This window comes from Heterodontus francisci, chromosome 34 (genome assembly GCF_036365525.1).
Source record: "Heterodontus francisci isolate sHetFra1 chromosome 34, sHetFra1.hap1, whole genome shotgun sequence".
NCBI classification, from domain to species: Eukaryota; Metazoa; Chordata; class Chondrichthyes; order Heterodontiformes; family Heterodontidae; genus Heterodontus; species Heterodontus francisci.
In genome coordinates this window covers 13,921,170-13,941,849 of record NC_090404.1, presented here as the reverse complement: position 1 = coordinate 13,941,849, position 20,680 = coordinate 13,921,170, and the positions used below count along the sequence as shown (strand labels likewise).

Genomic DNA, 20,680 nt, shown 5'->3' with positions numbered 1-20,680 from the left:
AATGTGAAGAGAGCAAAACTGGACCCATTATTGCGAGTGAGGTCTGAACAAGGTCTTGTACAAGTACAACATAGTATTCCACCTCCTATAATCAATGGTCCTATGAATGTACCCCAACACTCTATTTGCTCTAGCTATTGCTTCACATCTTTGCTCATGTACCTTCAGAAATCGATTCACAGAAGCGCCTAGATCTTTTTCTTTGTCCACCTTCTTCAATGTTTTACCATGAAGACTGTGTGAATGTTGAGTATTCCCCTGCCCATGCATATATAACACCGCACTTCTCCAAATGAAACATCATTTGACAGTCATCACCCCAATCCCCCGATGCATTAAGAGCCACCTGAAGAAACCGAGCAATGTCAACAGTCTTAGCACTCGCACAGGTCTTTGCATCATCTTCAAATTTGCATATCATGCCCCCAAAGGTTAACTCCAAATCATTATCAAGAGTAATGAAGAGCAATGGTTGCAAAACTTGCAGAACACCACTGGTGACTGGTCTCCAAACAGGCCCAAATCCATCTCTAACTACATTTTGGCCGAGGCCCTGTCAGCCAGATCTCAATCCAGGTCAATATATCACCTCTAATACCAAAGGCTGATAAGTGGCAAGTAATATTCGCGCCACACAAGTGCCAGGCAACGACCATTTCCAACAAGAGAGAATCTAACCATCTCCCCTTGACATTCAACAGCATTACCATCGCTAAATCCCCCACTATCAACATCCTAGGGGTTACCATTGACCAGAAACTGAACTGGAGTAGCCATATAAATACCGTGGCTACAAGAGCAGGTCAGAGGCTAGGAATCCTGCAGCGAGTAACTCACCTCCAGACTCCCCAAAGCCTGTCCACCATCTACAAGGCACAAGTCAGGAGTGTGATGGAATACTGTCCACTTGCCTGGATGGGTGCAGCTCCAACAACACTCAAGAAGCTCGACACCATCCAGGACAAAGCAGCCCGCTTGATTGGCACCTCATCTACAAACATTCACTCCCTCCACCACCGACGCACAGTGGCAGCAGTGTGTACCATCTACAAGATGCACTGCAGCAATGCACCAAGGCTCCTTAGACAGCACCTTCCAAACCCGCGACCTCTACCAACTAGAAGGACAAGGGCAGCAAATACATGGGAACGCCACCACCTGCAAGTTCCCCTCCAAGTCACACACCATCCTGACTTGGAACTATATCGCTGTTCCTTCACTGTCGCTGGGTCACAATCCTGGAACTCCCTTCCTAACAGCACTGTGGGTATACTTACCCCAAATGGACTGCAGCTGTTGAAGAAGGCAGCTCACCACCACCTTCTCAAGGGCAATTAGGGATGGGCAATAAATGCTGGCTTGACCAGCGACGCCCACATCCCATGAATGAATTTTTAAAAATCGTATTATAATCCTTTTGTGTCTATTGGCGTTCTCTGCCGCACCACATCATCTTCGTATATGCTGTATCTATTTTCAAGTCCTAGTTCTTAATTCTATCTAAAGCAATATGTTTACATAGATGGATAGATAAATAAATGGATAAATAACTAGATGGATAGATTGATAGATGACAGAGAAATGGCATGTTGATTATAAAAGAAAATCAACAAAAAAAGTGTACAGAAGAATAGTGAGTGACTTTGAATAGAAATGTATCTCTGTTTGCAGTTCGTGTTGAGAAAAGGCTGGAAGACATCATCAGGGTATGGAAATCACAGTGTGTACCACACACTTATCGATTACACTGTGAGATGAGATACCAGGCTATGTAATAATATAAAGGGTAGGGGCTCAGGAGGATATGAGAATGAGTCTGAGTTTGTGATGGCACCTGAATTGTTGCAGGATAGGTCTGGAGATCCGGGTCCGTAAGTATAGGAAGGGTATGAGGTGTGGATTCTGGAATCTCAGTTTGTTTTGACACCTGGCCTGCTGCAGGGTGGGACTGGGGACCAGGATCTGTAATGACATTACTGCGATGGTCAGGAGAATGAAATCTCTGTGTGCAGGCACCTGATCTATGTGAACATGTTGGCTTTTATTAGGGATGTTCAACCCCTGTGTCTGCTACTGTGTTCGATCCCAGCACCCAGAGAGCGAAATCTTACTGTCTGACCCGTTGTCCAATCCAGTCATCCAGGAGAGAGAGAGGGGACCTGCAGCCCCTCTATCTGTAGCTGTATATAACCCCAGGTCCCAGGTCTAAGTAGACAATATACCAGCATTTTCACCAATACGAGGATTAGATTGAGATTGACATCAGCAATCCCATCCCACGTGGGAGGAGGGAGGAGCCCGAGGCTCCAATGTCATGGACAAGCAAAGTAATTGCACCAGCTGAAGGTCGGGAACTATAAAAGGCCACGAATCCCAGCAGCTGCTTGCACCTGTTGGAAGTTGGATCAAGGACTGCCTGAATCTTCTCACTTTACGTTTGCTCTTCTAGTCAAGCTGATTCTCCATACTAATGACAAGCTTACTTGTGAGTCCACACCGACATTCCCTAACAGTCCATAGGTAAGGACAAAACAGCTTCAGTCCAAAACACGGTGATTAATAGGGAGTGAAATGTGTGTGATATTTTCAGCAATTGAATAGGCCGGGCCAGTTTAGATGCAAACAAATGTCACTGCGAATGATAGAGGACAGGGATGGGTGATCAAACAGCTGGATCAGTGAGGGATGCCTGAGCAGAGAGCTTGGAAGGGTGAGTGAGATTGGGGATGAGTAAGTAGGGAAGGCAGATGGGTGAGTAGAGAGCAGAATTGGGTGAAGGATGGCTGTGTAGTGAGCAATGATTGGTGAGGGGAGAGCAGGGATGGGTGAGTGGGAATGGATTAGTAGTGTGGATGCATCAGTACAAAGGGGGGATGGGTGAGCGGCGTGAAAGCATTGGTGAGCAGAGAGCATAGGTGTGCGGAGAGAGTGGACGGATGTGTACAAAGCAGGGATGGAGGAGTCGAGAGCATGGATGGATGAATGGAGAACGGGGTGGGAACATAGACAGTAGAGGATTTCTGTTGTTACCACTTGTGCTTTGATGCGTTTTTCTTTCTATATTAATATTTGGTTGAAATTGAACAGATTAACTGCACGTAGTGAAGACTGGGATCAGTCAACCCTGGTTAATGGTGTAAAATAGAAATTCTCAGAGAAAGAGAAAGATAAACAAAGCGAATGAGATAAAACCGTTGCACAGTTAATCAGCGGAAGGTACAAAGATCGGGGACACATAGTGAGCAGGAAATTAATTCATGGCAAAGGAAGCAGCTGAAAAAAGTGAACAGAGTGTAGTCAGAGAGAGACAGAGAACGAGTACACAAAGATAGTAAAAGATAGATTAACAAGCAATTTGCGGAGAAAGCATGATGGAAAGAATGAGAGATGGAGATAGGAGAAGAGAGAGGGAAGCAAAGAGTGGGAAAAGACACAAAGATAGAAAAAGAAGGGTGAACAGACAATTTGTAGAGACAAGCAAGCAGAGAAAGATAGACACAGAAATATAGACAAGGGACGTAAGGGAAGACAGACAGAGAAACAAAAGGGAAAGAGGGAGGGAAGGGGTGTGTAAGGAGGACACATGGAGATATCGAGAGACGGAAGAGAGTGAAAGCTTCTGAGATCTTTCATGAAGTTGGATTAGCTTTGTGAATTTGCCACAACAAAGTTCGTCCCTGCCAGAACTTGTTAAAACATTACATTCTAAGCACCAGGATTCTGCGAAGGTGGAAACAGCGAGAGAGAGTGGTGAGCATGAAGTAAAGAAGGAAACTATGGAGAGCAAAAACAAGGGAGATAAAGGATTAGGGAATGAAAAAAACGGTGGCATATAAAGTCAGAGGCAGACACAGCGAGGTCGGATTTGGAGCTGGAGATGAAAGGTCAATGTTGAAGGAATAGAAGACCCCAGTCAGTGCACTGATATGTCCACTATGCTGAACAACTGACAAACATCAGCCAATGCACAGATAGTTCCCTGAGGGAGAGGAATTCAGAGGCACCGACGATTGTACAGATATAGTTTTGATGGATAGGGCATTGAGACAGCAATCGATGCACAGTACTGAGGGAGAGGTGCTGAGAGATAACAATCATTGCACAGATATATCTCGGAGGGAGAGGGCACTTAAGTAGCAGTCAATAGGCAGATACATCCCTAAGGCAGGTGAACTGAGAAACGCTGCTACAGAACCTCACGTTTTCATACATACTATCACAGTATTTTTCAGAATTAAATAGCTTTTTCCATTTCTTTCCATTTTCAGGCTTCGGAATCCTCAATGATCTTTGCAATTCTGCACCCAGGTGCCTCGGGAATCATTTGGCGCCCACTCAGTTCAGATAAGAACTTCACCTGGTCTGAAGCAATGAGAGAGGATTAACCTCCTGGAGACCTAATTTATTCCTTCAACAGCAAATAATCTGACAGTGCGATCTCAACTGTTATTGGGCAACACATGATCTACGTTTCTGCACATTTTTCATTGGTTGTTCTCATTGTTTGACATAGCATCAAATGGCTACGATTGTGAGCTGGAATACAACAGTCACCAGATCCTGGCTGGAGATCAACTCAACCAATCAGACGGGAAATGCTAGTCTTGGGCCCTCGATGGACAGCGCCGACACTGCCAACTTCCTGTTGTACTTGAGTGCCCTTCCTACTGTCCTTGGCCCACTCATTGTATTGGGTATTACTGGGAACTCAGTTGCACTCTGGCACATCATACGAATGAAGCAGATCTCGTCGCCAACTGATGTCCTCCTTCTTGATTTAACCATTATGAATATTTTGGTCATCCTGGATTTCACAATTATCCTTCTGCAATTTGCACTCACATTTATCTTCGTGAAGATACTCGGTCATATCATTGCTATCGTGAACGTAATTACCCTTTATGGCAATCCTTTGTTCATGGCCTGCATTGCTATTGACCAATACATCGCGGTTGTCCACCCGATCAGATCCCATGCGTGGAGAAAGCTCCGATATTATGTTGTTCTGTCCGTTGCAGCTTGGCTGGCATTGTTAGCCTTGAGCCTGGCGTGCTTTTACGCCACAGAAGGCCCGTCACACAACAACTTTTTATGCAGTGCTCAGGCTTTGCTCTGGGAAGAGAACCTAGTGCTTATGCTGTGCCCCGAATTGTTTGCATTTTTCATCCCAATCCTGGTCCTATTAGCCTGCTATGTCCTGATCGCAAAGAAACTGATCAAAGTGGGAGATGGGAAGGTATCCATGGAATTGATGAAGAAGAAAGTGCTGAGAACCATTTGGGCGATTCTGGCTCTACTACTTCTCTGTTTTGCTCCATTTCACATCACTGAATTGTTTTTTCTTATAAAGAAACTGCTGGGTCTCTCGACAGAAATCACAAAGTGGTACGTTTGTCAGGTTCGGCCATTTACCTGGACCCTCACTTCCCTTAGCACCATCCTCACTCCCCTGCTGTACATTTTCAGATCCCAATCTTTTCAGTGGAGGGCAGGTTGCTGTTGTGTGCAAGACGTCAGTAACGCATGATCCAGTGGACCCCCTGATCCCTCCCCCATCCAAACATTGACACGAGTCTCGGTTCCAATGCAACTTTTACTTATTTCCCAATGCGGAATTGCAAAGGGGAATATGATGAAAACAAGGCCACCAGGGGTACCATAGATTTGAAATGGCGCTGAAGGCTCTCTGAATAAAATATGGTGACTTAGGTTTGTTGCATTGACTCTCAATGCGAATTGGCCTATCTACAATCATTTATCCAGCTACCTACCTACCTGTCCATGTATCTATTTATCTTTATCTCTATCTCTCACCGGTCTATATTTATCTATCTATCTATCTAAAAGGCTTGTGTAGAACATTCACTTCTCATTTCCAAACCTCCCCTCTCCTAATAAGTGTTGGTCGCACTTTTCCCTCACCATTTCTCATTGTTAATTGCCACGTCAACATTCCCCTTTCAATTTTGCAATTTATCTACTGTGACAGTGGTGGCTTAATGTAGCGAGTTTCTGGTAAAAGAAAGACTTACACTTCTGTAGTGCCGTTAATGGCCTCAGGACATTGAAAAGTGCTTTACAGTCAACAAAATAGCTTTTGAAGTTTTGTCACTATTGCAATGCAGCGGCCAATTCATGCACAGCAAGTTTCCGAAGACAGCAATATGATAATGATCAGATAAGATGTTTTACTACTTTTGATTGAGAGATACATGCAGGCCAGTGGATAGCTCCCCTCTTCTTCTTTGAAATAGCGACATAAGGTTTTTGCTAGCCAACTGAGGGAGCAGACTGTGCCTTGGCTTAATTCCTCACTTGAAAGACCAAACCTCCAATAATGTAGCAACCCTTCAGTCCTGCACTGGCGTGTCGGTCTGGATTTTTGTGTTCAAGTCTCTGGATAGGGACTTGAACCCACAAACTTCTGAATCAGAGGCGAGATATTATCAATCACACAACGGCTGACACCAGACAAATAGTTCCTTCGCTAATCTGTCGCCATCTTGTTTATAAAAAAAATTGCATCCATCGATCGAACTTGTGGGCGGAACAGGAGCACAGTGGTTAGCACCACAGCTCCAGCGACCCGGGTTCGGTTCTGGGTACTACCTGTGTGGAGTTTGCAAGTTCTCTCTGTGACCGCGTGGGTTTCTGATGGGTGCTCCAGTTTTCTCCCACAGCCAAAGACTTGCAGGTTGATAAGTAAATTGGCCATTGTAAATTATCCCTAGTGTAGTTAGGTGGTAGGATAATTGAGGGGGGTGGGGACGTGGTAGGGAATATTGAATTAATGTAGGATTAGTATAAATGGGTGGTTGATGGTTGGCACAGACTCGGTGGGCCGAAGGACCTTTCAGTGCTGTGTGACTATGTTGGCAAAGTCAGAAGCCATCTATTGCATAATATAGAAAGTCAGGAATAACACTTGGAGTAGTTGACCTCATGGATGGTGATATAGTGTAATACTTCCTTGAACTCTAAGTCATCAGTGCAGTTTGCAAAGGATAGGTCTACTATGAGAGCAAATAATTTACTGATGTTACATTGGAAGAGTAGAAACGTCGTGCCAAACGGCCTCTGCTGTGCTGTAGCCATTCTGTGAATCTATGAGGTGTCAATTAAACTAATTCAGCAGGGGAATGGGAAGCTAAATTGTAGTTCCAGTGTACAGGATGTTGAGAGTAGTGAGGTCAGGGATAAGGTTACAAGGACGCAAGAGGGCACTGGCAAGCAAGAACCTGGTTTAAAGTGTGTCTACTTCAACGCCAGGAGCATCCGGAATAAGGTGGGTGAGCTTGCAGCATGGGTTGGTACCTGGGATCTCGATGTAGTGGCCATTTCGGAGACATGGGTAGAGCAGGGGTAGGAATGGATGTTGCAGGTTCCGGGATTTAGATGTTTCAGTAAGAACAGAGAAGATGGTTAAAGAGGGGAGGGTGTGGCATTGTTAATCAAGGAGAGTATTACAGCGGCAGAAAGGTCATTTGAGGACTCGTCTACTGAGGTAGTAAGGGCCGAGGTTAGAAACAGGAGAGGAGAGGTCACCCCGTTGGGAGTCTTCTGTAGACCTCCGAATAGTTCCAGAGATGTAGAGGAAAGGATAGTGAAGATGATTCTCGACAGGGGCGAGAGTAACAGGGTAGTTGTTATGGGGGACTTTAACTTTCCAAATATTGACTGGAAATACTATATTTCGAGTACTTTGGATGGGTCAGTTTTTGTCCACTGTGTGCAGGAGGGTTTTCTGACACAGTATGTAGACAGGCCAACCAGGGGCGATGCCACATTGGATTTGGTACTGGGTAATGAACCCGGCCAGGTGTTAGATTTAGATGTAGGTGAGCACTTTGGTGATAGTGATCACAATTCGGTTAGGTTTACCTAAGCGATGGGCAGGGACAGGTATATACCGCAGGGCAAGAATTATAGCTGGGGGAAAGGAAATTATGATGCGATTAGGCAAGATTTAGGATGCGTAGGATGGGGAAGGAAACTGCAGGGGATGGGAACAATCAAAATGTGGAACTTATTCAAGGAGCAGCTACTGCGTGTCCTTGATAAGTATGTACCTGTCAGGCAGGGAGGAAGTTGTCGAGCGAGGGAGCTGTGGTTTACTAAAGAAGTTGAAGCGCTTGTCAAGAGGAAGAAGAAGGCTTATGTTAGGATGAGACATGAAGGCTCAGTTAGGGCGCTTGAGAGTTACAAGCTAGCCAGGAAGGATCTAAAGGGAGAGCTAAGAAGAGCAAGGAGAGGACACGAGAAGTCATTGGTGGATAGGATCAAGGAAAACCCTAAGGCTTTCTATAGGTATATCAGGAATAAAAGAATGACTAGAGTTAGATTAAGGCCAATCAAGGATAGTAGTGGGAAGTTGTGTGTGGAATCAGAGGAGATAGGGGAAGCGTTAAATGAATATTTTTCGTCAGTATTTACAGTAGAGAAAGAAAATGTTGTCGAGGAGAATACTGAGATTCAGACTACTAGGCTAGATGGGATTGAGGTTCACAAGGAGGAGGTGTTAGCAATTTTGGAAAGTGTGAAAATAGATAAGTCCCCTGGGCCAGATGGGATTTATCCTAGGATTCTCTGGGAAGCCAGGGAGGAGATTGCAGAGCCTTTGTCCTTGATCTTCATGTCGTCATTGTCGACAGGAATAGTGCTGGAAGACTGGAGGATAGCAAATGTTGTCCCCTTGTTCAGGAAGGGGAGTAGAGACAGCCCTGGTAATTATAGACCTGTGAGCCTTACTTCGGTTGTGGGTAAAATGTTGGAAAAGGTTATAAGAGACAGGATTTATAATCATCTTGAAAAGAATAAGTTCATTAGCGATAGTCAGCATGTTTTTGTGAAGGGTAGGTCGTGCCTCTCAAACCTTATTGAGTTTTTCGAGAAGGTGACCAAACAGGTGGATGAGGGTAAAGCAGTGGATGTGGTGTATATGGATTTCAGTAAGGCGTTTGATAAGGTTCCCCACGGTAGGCTATTGCAGAAAATACGGAAGTATGGTGTTGAAGGTGATTTAGAGCTTTGGATCAGAAATTGGCTAGCTGAACGAAGACAGAGGGTGGTGGTTGATGGCAAATGTTCATCCTGGAGTTTAGTTACTAGTGGTGTACCGCAAGGATCTGTTTTGGGGCCACTGCTGTTTGTCATTTTTATAAATGACCTGGAAGAGGGTGTAGAAGGGTGGGTTAGTAAATTTGCGGATGACACTAAGGTCGGTGGAGTTGTGGATAGTGCCGAAGGATGTTGTAGGGTACAGAGGGACATAGATAAGCTGCAGAGCTGGGCTGAGAGATGGCAAATGGAGTTTAATGCGGTAAAGTGTGAGGTGATTCGCTTTGGAAGGAGTAACAGGAATGCAGAGTACTGGGCTAATGGGAAGATTCTTGGTAGTGTAGATGAACAGAGAGATCTTGGTGTCCAGGTCCATAAATCCCTGAAAGTTGCTACCCAGGTTAATAGGGCTGTCAAGAAGGCATATGGTGTGTTAGCTTTTATTAGTAGGGGGGTCGAGCTTTGGAGCCACGAGGTCATGCTGCAGCTGTACAAAACTCTGGTGAGACCGCACCTGGAGTATTGCATGCAGTTCTGGTCACCGCATTATAGGAAGGATGTGGAAGCTTTGGAAAGGGTGCAGAGGAGATTTACTAGGATGTTGCCTGGTATGGAGGGAAGGTCTTACGAGGAAAGGCTGAGGGACTTGAGGTTGTTTTCGTTGGAGAGAAGGAGGAGGAGAGGTGACTTAATAGAGACATATAAGATAATCAGAGGGTTAGATAGGGTGGATAGTGAGAGTCTTTTTCCTCGGATGGTGATGGCAAACACGAGGGGACATAGCTTTAAGTTGAGGGGTGATAGATATAGGACAGATATTAGAGGTAGTTTCTTTACTCAGAGTAGTAGGGGCGTGGAACGCCCTGCCTGCAGCAGTAGTAGACTCGCCAACTTTACGGGCATTTAAGTGGTCATTGGATAGACATATGGATGAAAATGGAATAGTGTAGGTCAGATGGTTTCACAGGTTGGCGCAACATCGAGGGCCGAAGGGCCTGTACTGCGCTGTAATGTTCTTTAAAAAAAAATTAGGGAGCTCCGAACTGGTGGAGTGGGAAAATCTTGCATTTGTCTCCTTCCATCACGATGGAGCAAAGGAAATAGTTTTTTAGTTTTAGAGATACAGCACTGAAACAGGCCCTTCGGCCCACCGAGTCTGTGCCGACCATCAACCACCCATTTATACTAATCCTACACTAATCCCATATTCCTACCAAACATCCCCACCTGTCCCTATATTTCCCTACCACCTACCTATACTAGTGACAATTTATAATGGCCAACTAACCTATCAACCTGCAAGTCTTTGGCATGTGGGAGGAAACCAGAGCACCCGGAGGAAACCCACGCAGACACAGAGAGAACTTGCAAACTCCGCACAGGCAGTACCCAGAATCGAACCCGGGTCCTTGGAGCTGTGAGGCTGCAGTGCTAACCACTGCGCCACTGTGCCACCCAGTTCAGGATTGTCGCACAATGATAAGGTCAAAGGGATCACTGGAAGTACTTTTGGATTAACATAAGGCTACAGGAAGAGAGTGTACAATTGGATTATTTTAGGATTCATACTGGGCATGGGGAGAAAGTGGCATAGATGCCTTAGTTTTTAAGATTGATAGAGAGCTATTTGGAGAGAGGGGCTGTGGGTTTAGTTTGGGATTATTACAGTGCTGTGGGGAGAGAGGAAATAGTGGGATTCATTTGTGATTAACACAGGAAGAAAGAGGTCAGAGACACCCCTCGGGTGGGATGCTGTCGGAAGAATTTGGGATTTATATAGGGTTTGGAGATGAGAGGGAGAAATGGGAGTAATTTTGAATTAATGTCAGTCTCTCTGGAGGGAGACGGTCGTCGGATTAGAGTGGGATTAATAGAGGATAGACTGGCCAATGAGTTTAGTATGGGATTGATAGTTATGGGGATAGAATATTCGGTGACATTAGTTTGGGTTATTACAGGGATTTGGGGGGGTGGGGGGGTGGCGGGGAGAGTAGGGTATTGGGATTGCAGTGGGATTTGTTCAGTTTACATTCTACCATCTGTTGGGTGATGTTTCAGTTTCTGTATGTCGATGCTTACCTGTGTTTAAAGTAAGCAATTCATTAATTAGTTGCTTCTTCAAGGAGAAACGCTACCAACTTGTCAGTACAGATGCTAATTCTCATCGTCTGTTTATTTAATGGCCTGTTGGAGTTTGCTGTGAAATGCTGTTTGAATCTATGAATGTTGTAGATGTAAATGCAAGATCAGGAGTCAATAAAACCTGCACTTTTATGCTAAACAAATGACCTGTCTACTTTTTTTTTCAAATAAATGACAGTTTATTAACCCAAACACATCGGAATGCCTTTCTTGAATCTCCAAACCCGCACTTGTATAGCGTCTTTAAGTAGCAAAATGTCCAATACTCTTCACAGGCGCAATGCCAAACAACAACCAGCCACATAAGAAGATATCAGGACAGAAGATCAAAAGTTTGGTCACAAAGTTACGTTTTAGGAAGTGTCTAAAGGGAGAGAGACCTCAAAGTTTAGGGAATTCCAGATTCCAGCGCCAAGGCAGCTAAAATCATGGCCGCCAGTGGTAGAGTGATTAAATAGGGGATGCATAACATGTCAGAATTTCAGGAACGCAGAGATCAGCAAGTATAGTAGGACTGGAGGAGATTGCAGAAATAGGGAGAGGCGAGGGCATAGAGGTATTTGAAAACAGGGATCAGGATTTTAAAATCTAGCTGCTGTTTAACAGAAACCCAATGTAGATCAGCAAGCACAGGGGTGATTGGTGAATGTGAATCAGTCCAAGTTAAGACTCGGATAGCAGACTATTGGATAAGTTCATGTTGCTGGAGGACAGAACTTGAGAGGCCTTGCATTGTCTAGTCAAGACTAGAAGTAGCAACAGTGTAGATGTGGGTTTCATCAGCAGGTGATCTGAGACTGGCCAAGAGTCATGTGATGTTATGGAGGTGGAAACAGGCAGTCTTAGTGATGGTGTGGATATGTTGTTAGAAGCTCACCTGCTGGTCAAATACGCCATGGAGAATACAAGTGGTCTGTTCAGTCTCAAGCAGTTGCCAGGGAGAGCGAGGGAATCGGTGGCTAGAGACTGGAGTTTGTAGCATGGAATGAAGACATTATTTTTGGGCTTCCTAATATTTAATTGGAAGAAATATCTGCTCATTCAGTACCGGACATCGGTCAAGCCGTCTGACAATTTAGAGACATGGTCGGCTCGATTGAGGTAGTGGTGAGGTAGAACTGGGTGCCGTGAGTGTATGTGTGGAACTTAATGTGTTCAGATGATGTTGCTGAAGGGCAGGATGCAGGTTAGAAATAACTGGGGTCCAAGGATAGACCATTGGGTCATTCTAGAAGTAACAGCGTGGATGGCAGTGTGGCACAAGAGGTTCTAACTCCAGTGGGTAGGCACTGAGCCTATTGGGGGAAGGACGATGGAAAGAGAATTCCTCTTTCTGTGAAAAAATAACTTCCTTTTTCCTAGCATCTTCCACGACTTCAGAACGCCTCAAAACACTTTACAGTCGATGAATTAGATTTTTAGTTGTGTAAATTGTTGCAATGTAGAAGCACAGCATCTACACACTGCAAGATATATATTAGCCAAGGCACTAGGGGAGGTCCAGTGTTCTTCTTCGAATATATACCGTGGGATGTTATACTTCCATCTGAGATGGATGGCGGGCTTTGGTTTAATGCCTCATCCAAAAGACAGCATCTTTGACAAGGTGGCACTGCATTTGCATTGTAATGGAGTAGCAGACAAGATCATATGCTCAAATCACTCGTATGGAGCTTGAACACACAGTCTTTTGGCGTTAAATGGGAAGAGTTACAACTGAGGCATAGCTAACACATTGTAGCCGATTTAGTTGTGGGAGATTTAAGAGCGGTCTTCAAAACTGCATTGGGTCTTGATAGAGTAAACATAGATAACATGTACAAGTGGCGCAGGAACAGCAACCAGAGGGCACTGATTAAGGTCAGCAGCGAAAAATAAACTGGAGAGGAGGAAACTATTTAATGCTAAAATAAAAGCAAGATACTGTGGATGTTGGAAATGCGAACTAAAAGCAGAATGTGCTGGAAATGCCCAGCAGGTCTGGCAGCATCTGTGAAGAGAGAAACAGAGTTAACGTTTCAGGTCTGTGACCTTTCATCAGAACTGGCAAAGGTTAGAAATATAACAGGCTTTATTTTTATTTTATTTAGAGATACAGCACTGAAACAGGCCCTTCGGCCCACCGAGTCTGTGCCGACCATCAACCACCCATTTATACTAATCCTACACTAATCCCTTATGATTCAAGATGGCTCCTGGGCTGGAAGCTCCCTAGGAAGCTCCCTTGCTGTTCAACTCTATCCATGGCCATCTGCTCCCATCCCTAACGTTTTCTCCCCCAATCTGCCCTCTTAAACTGTTTAAATTCCCCTGGCTCTTTAAATCAGTTCATTTTAGCCCTATCTAAAAGTTAACAGTTAGTTTAGTGTATGTTACCTGGGCCCACTGCCCTCCCCCAGCCACACCTGCTCTTTGTTTTCTCAATGAAATTGATCCGGATGAAACTGACGAGCACAGCTGCCGATACTTCAATCTCCGATCCTGCTGTCTTCACAGTCCAGAGTGTCTGCAGCCACGGCATGTGGTAAGTCCATTGAGGTGAAGAAGGAGCTGCGGGACCCGAGAGAAGTCCTGTGAAAAGGTGCCCCGAACACCCAAAACATCCACGAACGGCCCCCCCGGCCGCAACTTCAAAGCGCCCGCGGGAGATGGCTCGGAGAGCATCTGCAGCGCACTGTCGGCAATGCTGCATGACTTTATTTAAACCACTGCAAAAAAAAAACCCTTAGCAAATGTAATCACCTCTAAGTCTGCCAAATGATGCTTCACCTCCCGAAGGACGTGGATGAGCTTTCCGGACGTCGATGGTGGGCACTGAGGAAATGGCTTATTACCTGCACCAGATTCCACCCCCCTCCCCCCCCCTTTACCCCCCTTCCACCCCCCCCCCCACCCCTGTCCCCTTCCCTGCTCCACCCTCTCAGCTCACCCCCTCACAACCCCGTCCCAGCCCACCCCCCCCTCGCACCATCTTCACCCCGCACCCCCTTCCCCTGCACCCCCCCCCCCACCCCCTCCCTCTACCCCTCCCCCTTGCATCCCCTCCTCCCACCGGCACCATCCTACACCTGTGTAGGGGCCCCAACAACCCCACTGCCTTGTGGGCGTCTCGGGAGAGACCAAGGCTAAGGGAGTAAACCCTAACAGAAAATCCGGAGCGGAACCCCGTAGGCGGTCATGTGTCACCTTTGGCATGTTTCCGGCAGTTCCTGCAGCCATACTGGTGCCAAACGTCGTGTCCTGCACTCCTTTGGACCCCACCAGAAAGGCCGAGAGGGGGGTTTTGACGACTGGGCAACTCTCAACCTCCATAAATTTGCCCAGGCATGCGCCATGGAGAGGTCACTCCATTGTTGCCTCACAGCGACTAAAACAACACGGAAGGCAGCAGTTACGGGTTATAAGTCCAGATAAATTGGCGTAGAAACTGGACGCCACGGGTTGCCTTTGTCGGTGGGAGAGGTCATTGCACCTCACTGGACAGCTACCGCCCGCCTCAAACCGGGCAGCCCCCGGTCACTAAGGTTCTGTCCCGCCACAGTCTGCCTGCTTCAATGGGTGCTTGGAGCTCAGGGTCATTGCCCGAAAGGCGGACTGATACACCGCACCAAACAACATGAAAAAAGGAAAGAAGGTACCAGCCCTTCGCTTTGCAAGCTGGAACGTCAGAACTATGTGTCCTGGCCTGTCGGAAGACCTTACACAAATCAACGATTCTCGGAAGACCGCCATCATTAACAACGAGCTCAGTAGATTCAATGTGGACATTGCAGCACTTCAGGAGACTCGCCTCCCCGCGAGTGGCTCTCTAGCAGAGCAAGACTACACCTTCTTCTGGCAGGGCAGGGATCCTGAAGAACCAAGACAGCATGGAGTGGGCTTCGCCATCAGAAACTCCTTGCTCAGCATGATAGAGCCTCCCTCAAATGGCTCGGAACGCATACTGTCCATCCGACTGCTCACCACCTCTGGTCCAGTACACCTACTCAGCATCTATGCTCCAACACTCTGCTCCGCACCTGAAGCTAAAGACCAGTTCTATGAACAACTCCATAACATCATTAGCAGCATCCCCAACACCGAACACCTATTCCTGCTGGGGGACTTTAATGCCAGGGTTGGGGCCGACCATGACTCATGGCCCTCCTGCCTTGGGCGCTATGGCGTTGGAAGGATGAATGAGAACGGGCAGAGACTGCTTGAGTTGTGTACCTATCATAACCTCTGCATCACCAACTCGTTCTTTCACACTAAACCCTGTCACCAGGTTTCATGGAGGCACCCAAGATCACGTCGTTGGCACCAGCTAGACCTCATTGTCACAAGGCGAGCCGCCTTAAACAGTGTTCAAATCACACGCAGCTTCCACAGTGCGGACTGCGACACCGACCACTCCCTGGTGTGCAGCAAGGTTAGACTCAGACCAAAGAAGTTGCATCATTCCAAGCAGAAGGGCCACCCGCGCATCAACACGAGCAGAATTTCTCACCCACAGCTGTTACAAAAATTTCTAAATTCACTTGTAACAGCCCTTCAAAACACTCCCACAGGGGATGCTGAGACCAAGTGGGCCCACATCAGAGACGCCATCTATGAGTCAGCTTTGACCACCTACGGCAAAAGTGCGAAGAGAAATGCAGACTGGTTTCAATCTCATAATGAAGAGCTGGAACCTGTCATAGCCGCTAAGCACATTGCACTTTTGAACTACAAGAAAGCCCCCAGCGATTTAACATCCGCAGCACTTAAAGCAGACAGAAGTACTGCACAAAGAACAGCTAGGCGTTGCGCAAACGACTACTGGCAACACCTATGCAGCCATATTCAGCTGGCCTCAGACACCGGAAACATCAGAGGAATGTATGATGGCATGAAGAGAGCTCTTGGGCCAACCATCAAGAAGATCACCCCCCTCAAATCTAAATCGGGGGACATAATCACTGACCAACGCAAACAGATGGACCGCTGGGTTGAGCACTACCTAGAACTGTACTCCAGGGAGAATGCTGTCACTGAGACTGCCCTCAATGCAGCCCAGCCTCTACCAGTCATGGATGAGCTGGACATACAGCCAACCAAATCGGAACTCAGTGATGCCATTGATTCCCTAGCCAGCGGAAAAGCCCCTGGGAAGGACAGCATTACCCCTGAAATAATCAAGAGTGCCAAGCCTGCTATACTCTCAGCACTACATGAACTGCTATGCCTGTGCTGGGACGAGGGAGCAGTACCCCAGGACATGCGCGATGCCAACATCATCACCCTCTATAAAAACAAAGGTGACCGCGGTGACTGCAACAACTACCGTGGAATCTCCCTGCTCAGCATAGTGGGGAAAGTCTTTGCTCGAGTCGCTCTGAACAGGCTCCAGAAGCTGGCCGAGCGCGTCTACCCTGAGGCACAGTGTGGCTTTCGTGCAGAGAGATCGACCGTTGACATGCTGTTCTCCCTTCGTCAGATACAGGAGAAATGCCGTGAACAACAGATGCCCCTCTACATTGCTTTCATTGATCTCACCAAAGCCTTTGACCTCGTCAGCAGACGTGGTCTCTTCAGACTACTAGAAAAGATCGGATGTCCACCAAAGCTACTAAGTATCATCACCTCATTCCATGACAATATGAAAGGCACAATTCAACATGGTGGCTCCTCATCAGAGCCCTTTCCTATCCTGAGTGGTGTGAAACAGGGCTGTGTTCTCGCACCCACACTTTTTGGGATTTTCTTCTCCCTGCTGCTTTCACATGCGTTCAAATCCTCTGAAGAAGGAATTTTCCTCCACACAAGATCAGGGGGCAGGTTGTTCAACCTTGCCCGTCTAAGAGCGAAGTCCAAAGTACGGAAAGTCCTCATCAGAGAACTCCTCTTTGCTGACGATGCTGCTTTAACATCTCACACTGAAGAATGCCTGCAGAGTCTCATCGACAGGTTTGCGTCTGCCTGCAATGAATTTGGCCTAACCATCAGCCTCAAGAAAACGAACATCATGGGGCAGGATGTCAGAAATGCTCCATCCATCAATATTGGCGACCACGCTCTGGAAGTGGTTCAAGAGTTCACCTACCTAGGCTCAACTATCACCAGTAACCTGTCTCTAGATGCAGAAATCAACAAGCGCATGGGTAAGGCTTCCACTGCTATGTCCAGACTGGCCAAGAGAGTGTGGGAAAATGGCGCACTGACACGGAACACAAAAGTCCGAGTGTATCAGGCCTGTGTCCTCAGTACCTTGCTCTACGGCAGCGAGGCCTGGACAACGTATGCCAGCCAAGAGCGACGTCTCAATTCATTCCATCTTCGCTGCCTTCGGAGAATACTTGGCATCAGGTGGCAGGACTATATCTCCAACACAGAAGTCCTTGAAGCGGCCAACACCCCCAGCTTATACACACTACTGAGTCAGCGGCGCTTGAGATGGCTTGGCCATGTGAGCCGCATGGAAGATGGCAGGATCCCCAAAGACACATTGTACAGCGAGCTCGCCACTGGTATCAGACCCACCGGCCGTCCATGTCTCCGTTATAAAGACGTCTGCAAACGCGACATGAAATCGTGTGACATTGATCACAAGTCGTGGGAGTCAGTTGCCAGCATTCGCCAGAGCTGGCGGGCAGCCATAAAGACAGGGCTAAATTGTGGCGAGTCGAAGAGACTTAGTAGTTGGCAGGAAAAAAGACAGAGGCGCAAGGGGAGAGCCAACTGTGCAACAGCCCCAACAAACAAATTTCTCTGCAGCACCTGTGGAAGAGCCTGTCACTCCAGAATTGGCCTTTATAGCCACTCCAGGCGCTGCTTCACAAACCACTGACCACCTCCAGGCGCGTATCCATTGTCTCTCGAGATAAGGAGGCCCAAAAGAACACTAATCCCATATTCCTACCACATCCCCACCTGTCCCTATATTCTCCTACCACCTACCTATACTTGGGGCAATTTATAAAGACCAATTTTACCTATCAACCTGCAAGTCTTTTGGTGGTGGGAGGAAACCGGAGTACCCGGCGAAAACCCATGCAGACACAGGGAGAACTTGCAAACTCCACACAGGCAGCACCCAGAATTGAACCCGGGTCACTGTGAGGCTGCGGTGCTAACCACTGCGCCACTGTGCCGCCCACTTGAGCAAGTGAAAGGGGGGAAGGGGGAAGTAGAACAAAAGGGGACGTCTATGATAGGGTGGAGGGCACGAGAGCTTAAATGCACAGATGTCACAGAACAAAAGGAAAGGGAGTGCCAATAGTTGTAGTGAAAGGCAAAGCATTAGCCCAGAGAGAGTGTTAATGGCAGAATAATGAACAACTCTGTCCAAAAGCAAAAACATGAAAACAAGTTTAAGCCTGGTATATGGTAAGAAAAGACGAACAATCAAAATGGCGGCCATGATCTGAAGTTATTGATCTCAATGTTGAGTCCAGAGGGCTATAGAATGACTAATTAGGAGATGAGGGGCTGTTTCTCGAGCTTGTGTTGAGCTTCAGGGGAACACTGAAGCAGGCCGAGGACAGAAATGTGGGCGTGAGAGTAGGTTGGTGAATTAAAATGGCAAGCAACCAGAAGCTAGGGGTCATGCTTGCAAACTGAGTAGTCGTGTTCTGCAAAACAGTTGCACAATCTGCATTTAATCTCCCCAATATAGAGGATTCTGCATTATGAGCAAAGAATGCAGTATACTAAACTGAAAGAAGTACAAGTAAATCGCTGCTTCACCTAGAAGGAGTGTTTGGGGCCTTGGATGGTGAAGACAGAGGAGGTAAAAGGGCAGGTATTACAGCTCTTGCAATTGCATGGGAAGGTGCCGTGGGAAGGGGACGAGGTGTCAGGCGATGGAGGAGTGGACCAGGAGACTATTTTAGGCAGTGAGTTGATATGATTTAAAATGCACTGCCTCATAGGAGTTGGAAGCAGATTCAATAGGTACTTGCAAACTTGAATGGATGTATGCTTGAAAAGAACACATTTGGTCGACTATGGGGGAAAAGGGGGAATGGGACAAATTGGGACTACGCAGTCCTATCCTGGAGTAGATCATGTGCCAATACTCAATGAGATTTCCATTTTCCAAGACCGTTCATCCCCTGTGACAAACACTGGACCCTGGTCCCACCGTGCAGTAGACAAGGTGTCAGTACACATTAAGATTCAACTCTCTTGCTTCACCCCTCCCCGACACTGATTATATCAATAAGGACCCTTGACACCAGCAGCCCCGCACCGCACCACCCCCCACCCCCCCACAGCTCCTGCAGTAGATCAGGTGTCAGTGCACACCATAATTTCCATCGCCTGTCCTCCTATATACCAACTGAGATAGAGAGAGAGAGATTCATAGATAAATTAATAAATTGACATAGATAATGAGAAAATAGATTAATAGATAGATATAGGCAATAGGTATACACCATTAGATAAAGTGATAAGGAGTTATTTAGCTTTGAGATACAAAGCTGCTACATAGATAAATATAGACAAAATATAGAGGGAAACGTAGATGCAGAGACAGTAGAGAGGCATGTATAGCTATAGATAGATTAAAAGAGGTGGATAGGTGCAGACAGAGACTGATGTTACTTTGGAGATGGCAAATGGCAGAGTTAATAAAAACCCTCTGCAGTGAATGAGTTACTTTAAGTACCGATGGATGGGTTGCCATGATTGATAAATGTTTGCTTGCAGTTCATATTGACACTACGGAAACGCATCAGTGTCACCATCCAGGTATGGAAATCCCAGTGTGTACTGCCACCTGATATACTGCAGAGTGGGACTGGGGAAGAGGGTCCATAATGATATATTGGTGTTGGGCCGTCCAGGAGATGGAAATTCCTGTATGTAACGCCACCTAATCTGCTGCAGGGTGAGACGGGGGAACAAGGGTGTGTATTATATAATGGTTGGGTTGATTAATGGCGGAAAGGATTACAAGTCCCAAAGGATGAAAGAGCAGTATCTAACCCACTGCACCACCCACTCCCCATAAGAGAGTGAAAAACATAATGCCCGCTGTACTGGAATGCATTTGACCCGTGTCCCAGAGGGCATGAGGTCAGTGTCTGACCAACTGTTCAAACGAATCCCTACATGCAACTTGAAATTCATCCCCTCTGTCTGGGCTGGAGTAGACCCCAATTCAATACTGGAATTACATTTAGGTGGACATCAGGAACGTATTCCAATATGGGAGTTGAGAGGAGCCCGACGAGGCCCATGACATTAACAAGAGTAACAGCACCAACTGCAGCCTGGGAATTACAAAAGGTCATTGATTCCAACAGCTGCTTTCCCGTGTTGAAAGGCGGGTGAAACCCCCCTGAAAATTCGCCTTTCCTGCTTGTCCTGGTACTTGAGCTGGTAAGGAGCCAATTCCTTCAAATTGCAATCCAAAACTGCAAAATTGAGACAGAGAGAAAGGTGATTGGACCTTTCAGCAGTTGAGGAGGCATGGGCAAGTTGAATGGAGGAAAATATTACTGTCAGCGAAAGA

The 20,680-nt window shown here is 46.7% G+C and overlaps 1 protein-coding gene across 1 annotated transcript in view; it reads left to right on the top strand.

The window, feature by feature from the left end:
* The first annotated feature begins 4,519 nt into the window (after positions 1-4,519).
* Positions 4,520-20,680, top strand: part of LOC137348664 (C-X-C chemokine receptor type 1-like) — a 45,854-nt gene continuing 29,693 nt past the window's right edge. The window contains exon 1 of the mRNA XM_068013922.1: positions 4,520-5,385. Within this exon, the coding sequence (XP_067870023.1) occupies positions 4,520-5,385 (866 nt within the window). The remainder of the gene's footprint in view (positions 5,386-20,680) is intronic.